The sequence below is a fragment of the Drosophila nasuta genome, chromosome X, assembly GCF_023558535.2.
Source record: "Drosophila nasuta strain 15112-1781.00 chromosome X, ASM2355853v1, whole genome shotgun sequence".
Classification (NCBI taxonomy): Eukaryota; Metazoa; Arthropoda; class Insecta; order Diptera; family Drosophilidae; genus Drosophila; species Drosophila nasuta.
The window spans coordinates 18,293,266-18,302,723 of record NC_083459.1 but is presented as its reverse complement, the minus strand read 5'-3'; the positions used below and the strand labels follow the sequence as shown (position 1 = coordinate 18,302,723).

At 39.2% G+C, this 9,458-nt stretch overlaps 2 protein-coding genes across 2 annotated transcripts; one reads left to right on the top strand and one right to left on the bottom strand.

Moving 5' to 3' along the window:
• The first annotated feature begins 4,373 nt into the window (after positions 1-4,373).
• Positions 4,374-5,497, top strand: LOC132795836 (uncharacterized). The gene is made up of 2 exons (XM_060806744.1): positions 4,374-4,488; positions 4,565-5,497. Exon 2 carries the CDS (start codon positions 4,579-4,581, stop codon positions 5,437-5,439), a length of 861 nt encoding a protein of 286 aa, XP_060662727.1. The 5' UTR covers positions 4,374-4,488; positions 4,565-4,578; the 3' UTR covers positions 5,440-5,497.
• A 1,098-nt stretch (positions 5,498-6,595) lies between these two features.
• On the bottom strand, positions 6,596-9,056 carry LOC132796384 (glycosylphosphatidylinositol anchor attachment 1 protein). The gene is made up of 5 exons (XM_060807542.1): positions 8,780-9,056; positions 8,367-8,717; positions 8,112-8,312; positions 6,916-8,021; positions 6,596-6,850 (listed from the first exon to the last, which is right to left on the bottom strand). The coding sequence occupies exons 1-5, from the start codon at positions 8,955-8,957 to the stop codon at positions 6,722-6,724; spliced, it is 1,965 nt and encodes a 654-aa protein (XP_060663525.1). The 5' UTR covers positions 8,958-9,056; the 3' UTR covers positions 6,596-6,721.
• Between the last annotated feature and the right edge of the window lie 402 nt (positions 9,057-9,458).

Sequence of the window (9,458 nt, the reverse complement as noted above, 5' to 3'; positions counted from 1 at the left end):
GCGGTGCAACCGCGCATTTGCACATTTTACGGTCATGTTTATGGGCACCAGTTAATCGATTATGCATGGGCTGAGTGAACAATGCCGGAAATGTGCAAATGCTCAAATGCTGCGCATCCGCTGCCGCTGCTATTGCCGCTGCCATTGCCACACAGTGAGAAAAGAAAATGGCGATCTGAAATTGCAGCAGCTAAAACTGAAATGCATAACTTCTAGTCATGAAACATTTTCAATTGTCAACTTCAAAGTAATAATAATGAAATACAGATTCAAGTTGGTGGCATCAAACTGTGAATAAAAAAGCTTAATCTAAATATTTATTTGGTTATTTCAGAATACTTTATTTTATAAATATTTACTTGCCACAAGTTAATGTGCATTTCTTTTATTAGCAACCCTACACACATAAGCAAATTTAAATAACAAAATAATGTAAGGAATATCATATAATCGATTTTTTATGATATAATAAGACATTTACAATAAAAACACATCATATAATAGATTTTTTATGAAGAAAAGGTATTTCCAATAAAAACGCATTAACTAAACATTTACCTAAACTAATTGCTACTTTGGTTGTATTGAATATTGTCTATAGTATATTTATATACTATATATAATACTATAATACCATGAAAAAATATATCTACAATAAAAACGCATCAATTTATGATTGAAAACGAAACATTTAGTTAAATTAACTGCTACTTTGCTTGCGTTGAATATTACTTATAGTATTTATGTATGTATATACTATATTCTATACTATATACCATACTATAAACTATACTATATACTATATAATATACACATATATAGTAGAATTGTAGGGTAACTAACATATTTGGTTTAATTTTGGGAAAACAAACTCATCATTTCTCTCAATGCATTGCAACTCTTCCACAGCTCATTCCACAGCTCGTGCCGACAGCTTTGAGTGCAATGAGCTCACGACATACCCTGTTGCCTGTTTCCACCACCCCCCTGTAGCCTCCTGCAACGCAGCCACTCGCTAGACAATGCCACTCTGTGGATAGGTAGGTTATGACTGCTGTTTTTCATTTGGCATCCTGACTTTGATTTACCGCCATGTTGTCCACGTTACCGCAAGGTGCGAATAACGGAAATCATTAGCGGCGCCACGCCCACTCCCATTCAAACGCCTACACAGCAACTCGTATACTAACTAACTGTTAATTTGCCCATTGTTTTACTAGAGGAAATATAACAGTTTATAATAGTTGGAACACAAACAGATATGAGAATAAGATTTATTTATTTTAATTTCATTTAAAGTTAACTAACAACACTCAGTTTATGTTAGATTAGATTAGATTAGATTAGATTAGATTAGATTAGATTATTTATTATTATTTAATAAAAACTTAAAGTTTCAAATGAAGAATTCGTGCACTTCAAAATACACTTCTAAGTGGCACAATTTTGCAACTTAAATATTATATAATTCGAATTTCCTCATTAGAAGCGCCGATAAATATTACAATAAATAAAAAGAAATTAAGACTAATATAATAATGAATTTGAATAATGAATATTGAGTGGTTATGCATATTCACTTCATAATAGTAAATTATAAAATTAAAAAGTGTACAAATTTAAAAACAGATTTAAAGACATAGCAAAATAGTAAGTTGTACAAAATAAAAAAATACATTGTGATCATTCCCCAATAAGAAATGAGAAATTGTTGTACACAATTAGAGTAGTTAAGAGACATTATTGAATTCATTTCATCCGATTCCATTCCATCTCATCTTTTGTGTATTCATTGCACTTTCTCCTTTACGCAGCACCAGTGTGACCAGCCATCTGTAATATCGAAGCTGTTCTACATATTTCATTGGGGCCATTACATCAGTTCATATTCAGTTTTGATTTCAATTCCGTTTCATATATTTTCTTTTTTGTGACACAATAAAGACGACGCCATGCGAACATATATTTTATGTTATGTTGACTTTCGAATTCAGGATGTCAGGATGCTAAGAAAGAGCACACACACACACACACACACATATATATATAGTAGTTCACAGCTAGAGGATGAGGCGAGTGGCTACCCTAGAGATACGACCAAGTAAAAAGAGAATGAGAGGAACAGCAGCCTTGCCATGGAAATTGTGAAGTCTGGCGCCTGTCGAGGCAGACACGACTACACAAGTCTATGCATGCTTATCCTTAAAGTTTGTCACAGTTAAATAACAATAAATGTCACACAAAACGCCATAAGCGCGCCCGCACACTCACACACACACACACACACACACGCATGGTGTGGCACACTAACTGATAGCTGCCGACAACGACAAGGACATAAAAGGCAAAAGTTGCCTCGACGCCAGCAGAGAGCGTCGCATAAAAGTTTTCTTTTCTCTTCGGCACATCCTCCACGGCCCTGGCTCCTTGTCTCCTGTCTCCAGTCGCCTGGCGTCTGCTTCTTGGTGTTCCTTTGGCTCCTTTTGGCTCGTTTGCTCGTTGGCTCGTTGCTCTTTACCTTGGCAACGTTGTCGTAGATATTCCTCTTCTTTTTTGGTTTTTTTTCTGTTTTTTTGGGCGAGTGTAAGCCTCTGAATGAGGCACGTCATAACTTTGCCATAAAACAGCTGACAACTCCAACGCAAGCATATAAAGATGCCATCATCCCAGTGATGCCATCCCACCGCCCCACCTCATCTTCTCATCCTCGATGCTCACCCCATTCCATCATCATGCGTCTTGTGTGTGTCTGTCTGTCTGTCTGTGTATTGTAGTTGTTTCAGTGGCTTAATGTGCTAAACAACTGCGTAGCAAAAAGGAAAGGACAAAAGGAATTGAACTTCAGAAAATTTAAGCACTCCTCCATTGGCAGCAGCAGCTTCACCAGCTTCACCAGCTTCAGCAGCATCAGCAGAAGCATCGTCAGCAAGAACCAACAACAATCTGCTGCCCAGCCCTGTCTTGTCCTCCCCTACCCCCCGCTTCCCAGCCTTTCGTTTATTCCTTTATGCCACATCGTTGCCTATCCTTAGTTACCTAAGCTAACTCCGTTTTATTTTCGCCAAGAATTATTTATCTAGCTTGTTTTGCCTTTTGTGTCTCACTTACATTTTTATATACCCTACATATGTACGATGTGCATTTAGCTGAACTTAAGAGGCATAATAAAGTCAAGAAGAAGCCTTTAAGCCATCAGTTGGAACTGAGTTTGAAAGTGTTCAACTCTGTAACTACTGGTTGACTGCTCAAGAATAAACTTTATTTTTAACTAATGAATTTATTTTTAATTAATGAATTTCGATATTTTCAAAATTCACTTTTTACTCTCGCTGCCTATAAGCTAGAAGAGTATTTTAACCTTGTCTCTCTCAACATAGTTTTCTTAGCCTTAATGTTTGGTATAAAAAAATTCACAATTTGTATTAATCATTTCGTGCCAACTAAAAATTTTGAATTTGAAAAACAGACTGAAAATGAAGTCTGTCAAAATTCCAAATTCTACTCAACAAGTAGAAAAAAAAACGATAGATGGCGCCACGCAGTAAGCTAGTGACTTACTGTGTTTCTGCTTGCTGCTTACTTCTGTTCGCCTGGTATTTCTCCAGCTGACTGTAGGAAAGTTCATCTATTATTATTATTCATTATTATATTAACATGACAACCAAAGATACAAAATAATACTTACACCCTGCTGAAATTTTTGGACTTTTTTCCTATATCAATCTTTTAATTTTTTCTTTTATATAATATAATATTTTATAATGTACTTCGATTTCTTATGTATACGAAAGCGCAAAGCGGCTTTACTACGATTCCTTACAATATGCTAAAAAATAAATCTAATAATAATATATTCAATATATAATTATACGTTTCCTTAGTATAACAGTGACTAAGGCATACAGCTTGACGACCCAATACCAGGGTATACTATAAAATGTGTTGTAAGCGCATTATCATTGCGTCATAAATTCAAATATGAATGCGCAATGCGAGAAGGATGAAAACTAGGAGTGCACAATAGATTTCCATTAGATTTGATGCAGGTGTGTGTGAGCAAAGGTCTTAGTTAGACCTAAAGTGCGCTAACACGTATATTTTTAGTCGGGAACCAATCTGCCAGTTAATATGCATGTGCTCACTTAATCATATAAAATGTGCAGGTTGTTTAACTAGAATTCCTACGAAACTGACAAAATAGTTTACATATATAGACAGATAATGGTAAAAAGTAAAAATTAGTATATTAGTATATTATTACAGTTGAAAGATTCGTGGACATAGAAAAACGACATATGAGATTATAAGAACAGAGAAAAATAAATACCTAACGTATTTAGGCATTCAGATATACAATTCTTAATTCACTCTGAGTTAACTGTCTGTGTGTAAGAAGCAGGTGACTTGAGCACTTCACATTTGTACACATTGTTGTGCTCAACAATCGAGTCGATCAAAATCAAAAGGAATCTAAGCCAAGTATAACAAGTAAAATCCCTAACCTTGCCATTATTTTTACCACACATCGTTTACTATACAAAAACAAATATTTTTTGGCCCATAGATACATTCTTCAATATGAGCGATACACAGCGTCAAGTCAAGTTTGTGGCGGAGCAAGCGATGGCCAATCTGGTGGAGCACGCCAAGCGTCTTCAGCTGAGCAGTGTGTCAACCATTCCGAGCACCGATGAGAACAACTTTCGCAAATCATTGTCCTTATCGAACTCAACCCCACCAGCCACTGGCAAAAAGTCCAAGATCAATGTCAATGCTTCTGGCATTGGCGTTGGTGTCGGCGCCAGTGGTGGCGCCCAACGTATGGCGCACCCAACTGCTCGCAAGCCGCGTAAAATTGAAGCGGAACCAACACCGCCACCGCCATCGCCACGGGATCAATGCATGATGGCCGAGTTGCGTGACGAGTACGATCAGACCGATCTGCTAATTGAAAAGATGCTTAGCGATGCCACCAGCTTGAACGAGGACATGATAATCTGTTCGCAGCATCAGCGTGATCTCAATTTGGTGCAGGAGATCGAACTGGAGACGAACAGACGCTCGGTGGACACACTGTTTGAAGCGTTGAGCGCTGAATGCGAGCGCCCTGATCTCAGGGATGTCATGCGGCGTTGCTGCAGCGCTTTGGAACGCTCCAAGGAGCGTGTCTGCTGCCCAATTAATAGCGATCTCCAAACCATGAACACAGCCTCCACTATGGAAGACACAACTGACAATAAGACATGGCCACAAATTTATTACAACGGGGAGGAAAACCTCGAGAATGAGTTGCCACCACCCGGTTATCTGACTGATCTGGAGCCCCTCGAAACGTCCGTATGCCCATCTAAACGCCAACTGGACGAAATACTCAATCACACCACTCCCACCATGGACATGGATATGTCCGTGGTCGAGTTAATCACTCCACAGACTTAATAGGTTTCTCACATTGCAATTGTCGCTAACAATCAATAAAGGTTTCGATGCACTGTCAGTGGCGCTGCCTCTCATCCTTTATCCCTCCCCCCCTCCCTTGCGCCGAGGCGAATCCTTCAATCCCCAACATGTGTGAGAAAGACGAACTTTTCTTGTTAAGCTTCCCCCAATGGAAAGCCATCGCTGAGCCAACTGCACCATGCTGCTGCTGCTGCTGCTGTTGCTACCGGGATTGAGCTGGAAGCTTTGGCTTATAACTAATTACCACCTTGGTTGCCTCCAATGCGTTTGCCTCCGCTTCACAAAACTTTAAATTGAGTTGCGTGTCATAGTCGAAAAGTTTATCCACCTAGCTACTACATAGCTGGGAGCAGCGTTGGGCTCTCTTCTCCTCTTCTTCAGTGTGAAAGCGTTGTACTATCGCTAGCTGCCACAATAAATCAACTTTGTCAAATTATGTACACACACAAGGACAAGACTCCCAAACACTTCTTCCCCTTTCCAACAAACGCACAGTTTTTGCGCTTAATCCACATATATAGACAGAGAATAATGATTTCCAACTTTTTTTGCAGCTACATTTTAGTGGGAGAAATCTCTCCATAACAATTTCAAATAAAATATCTCAATTCATTGGATGCTTGTCGAACTTTCTGAGCTGCTCTTCACTCACACAACATTTGGATTGCAAAAGTGTCATGAATTTGTAAAATCGTATATTATATTATTTTCTTTATTTTTAATTAATCTGTCTTGCAACATTTCTTTGCCTATAAATATTTACCATTAAATATATACAGGTTACTTTGTACTTGATCAATTCTAGTTTTAAATTTAAAACATTTAAAACTGTTAAAAAAATATATATTCGTGTAAAAAAGCGAAGTTCAATTCAAGTTTAGTTGGTCGATTAAATATTAATCACTCTTTTCTAGTTCTTATCTTTGCAATCAAAAACACATAAAACACATTTATATTTTTACTGCCCATTTTATAATAATTAACCCAGAAAAATACCACACAGCTTGATTTATCTTTAACTTACGTAGAACTTCACATTTTTATTTTTAAGTTGGTCCCCTTTAAAATTAGTGTAAAGAAAAGAAAAAGAATAGAGCGATTAAACCCAGTGCTGATTACAAGTTAAAATTGTTCACATTTATTATATTAAAATGGTAGCTTATGATATGGAACGATTTTGAAGCAATAACATTCTAACGCATACATATCTCATTTATTAAAATACCATATTAAACAGAAATGGAAATAATACAATGTTAAATCAATTGGTTTTCAGCTTAGTCTTAGTAATCTCAACATCCCGGCGTTTGCCCACCGCCAGTGTCCAGCTAATAATCCAGAGCGGCAGGAAGATGGTGCAAACGACAAAGTAAAGCCAATTGCCATAGATCTACAAAAGGAAATGAAATTAATATTCAAGCCGACAGAAATTTGGTAATGTATAGATTAACATACCACTGAATCAATAAGAGCAAAAGTGGCTGCATCCATGGCAGCCGATGCGGCACGTGGCAATAATTGCAGTGCGGTGAGCTCAGGAAACTGATAGAAACTCATGATCAACACAATAATATAGATAATAACCAATGGATTCAATAACAAAGTCCAGACACAAGTCAGATTACGCATCGATTTATCGCCCGCCTTCGTATTCAGAGCAATTATCAAGGGCATCGAAATCACAGCCACAAAGAAGCCCAAGGAAAAGTTCAGTAATCCAATGACGATCATAGCACAACCATAAATGAGCAGCAGACCAATGTGAAGCAGCTCCAGTCCGCCCGGCGGTAGAGTAACTACAAATGGCAACACGAATCCAATCGCATTCAATCCGACCAGAATGCTCGCAGTTAATGGGGCTGCACTCAACGGTAATTTCGAAAAGTATTCCTGCAGTGGCAACACATTGCCGCAATAACCGATGAGCAGGACAAATGTGAGATAGATCAACACCGAGCCATAGGGCAATGAGAGTTTCATTGTATCGGCGGCCAATGTTGACTTTCCACCAGCACTTTTAGCATCCGATTGTGTTGCAGCAACGGTGACATCCAGTGTCGACCAGGTAAGATAGGCCTTGATGAATGTGCAGGCAACGAGCGCTATCAATGCTGGCATATAATCGCCAATGGAGATGTAACGATCATTATTCACAATCACATAGAAGAAGAAACTCTGATGAAAGCGTTCCAGCAAATTGTTCAGACTGCGTGCAATGCCCTCAATGGCCTTCAACAGTGGCACCGCCGCTGACGTTGGATTGCTCTTCACATTAGCATTGGTCACCCGCTTCGATGCTGTTATGGTCAACGCATCGATGCGATAGCGATGGAACAGACCGTGATTGCCATTCGGTACACCCGAGGCTTGAGACGATAGCATGGCCAGCATTTGGCGCAGATTTTGCTCATAGTTCGATTGATGGGAACGACGCTTCTTGCGCGGTGTGTGCTTATAGCCGGAGACGACGCCTTCACGTGCCATAATGCGTTGCACCAAATTGAACATGTCCAAATTAGGCAACTTTCCATTCAAACCTTCAATTTTCACATCAATGTAATCTACGGAAAACATCATAATTATAAGTTAGATTGCCAAAACTATATTATTATTCCGTTGATAGAAGATGGCATATAGAAAAGGCTTCTCACCAACTTCCAAATCCTGCACTTCAATGTTTAATGCCGCCTGCAAGGAGCCGGCACGTGCTGGCAGATTTCCAGCACGCAAATAGGCATCGGAACTATCGGATTCCTTGTCACCATCATGATAGGCTTCTAGCCACGCCTGCATACCCAGCTGCTCCTGTTCGGTTACCAAGAATATGAGATCCTTGGCCCAATAGTTCTTACCTAAAAACGCAGATAATTAATATAATATTCTTGTCATCGAATTGGTCAACGTACGTCTGGCAAAGTCGGCAAAGGCGAGCAATAGTGGCACACTGGGCGTAATGTCTACATGGACCGAGCTAGGCACACGATATGGAGCTGAGAAGACGATACCCTCGGTGGAACCGATGCGTGGTGCACGCAATATACCATAAATGTTCTTGCCATGAAACTCTTTGCCATCGCCAAATGGATATCGCAGCGTATAGTTGTGTGTGTGCGTCTCGAGACCAAACTCTTGGAATTTGGCAGCAATCCAGGCGTGTGGCGTTGTTGACTGATGCTCCTTACGTTCGCGCTGCAATTCCTCCAACAGCTGAACAGCCAAGCGATTCGCCTCGATGCGTATCTCTGGGTACACAAGACCTGCACAAAAATAAGCTTGTCTATCAACAGCACTCGCAAAACAGTCCGCTTAACAATGTTACCTGGTGACAGTGCATTCTCCGATAGGTACGTGCCATGATTGAATTCGGGCATCGCCAGACACAGAAACCAAACCACACCCGCTGTGTAGAGGGCGAAACACAGTTTGCGCACATGCTTGGCCAAATTGTCCACCAGCTTGTTGTGCGTGGATAGCGATGGATCGGACAGCAGACCCATTTCTTGCAGTTGATTTGTTATTGCTCCCTCACATAAAACGGCGCAGCACAGCAAGCAAACAAAATTAAGCCGGCATACTAGGGCTGAAGCACTACAGTTATTTTTGTTATCGATAACAGAGTATTAGTATTTAGTGTTATTTTGTGTTATAGCACTCCCTGGTGATAGTAAATATACCAAGCCGACACAAGACAAAAAGCACATCACAGAATGTTAAATGAAAAACTTTTATTTTTTCTGATTTAAATTTTAAATAATGGCCCATAAATATATAACTTTTTTAACAATTGGAAAAATTAAACAACTTTAAATGTATGAAAGCTACTGTGCTGTACTGAGCTCGGCAAAATATAAATGAAGTAAATATACCAAAACTTATACCAAACATGTTCCAATAAATTTCAGTTATAATTGAAGCAGTTATAATTAAGATCAACTGCGCCCGCATTAATCAGCTAATTAATGTGAACTATGATATAGGGTCAAACTGCAAGGCCTTTG

What these genes read in the sequence shown, in the direction of transcription:
- LOC132795836 (XM_060806744.1), top strand. Translation starts at nt 4,579, where the DNA reads ATGAGCGATACACAGCGTCAAGTCAAGTTTGTGGCGGAGCAAGCGATG.
- LOC132796384 (XM_060807542.1), bottom strand. Translation starts at nt 8,957, where the DNA reads ATGGGTCTGCTGTCCGATCCATCGCTATCCACGCACAACAAGCTGGTG. An exon ending in AGTGCAGGATTTGGAAGTTG is followed by an intron (nt 8,022 to 8,111) that starts GTGAGAAGCCTT and finishes TGTTTTCCGTAG; the next exon opens with ATTACATTGATGTGAAAATT. An exon ending in TTGCTCTTATTGATTCAGTG is followed by an intron (nt 6,851 to 6,915) that starts GTATGTTAATCT and finishes TTCCTTTTGTAG; the next exon opens with ATCTATGGCAATTGGCTTTA.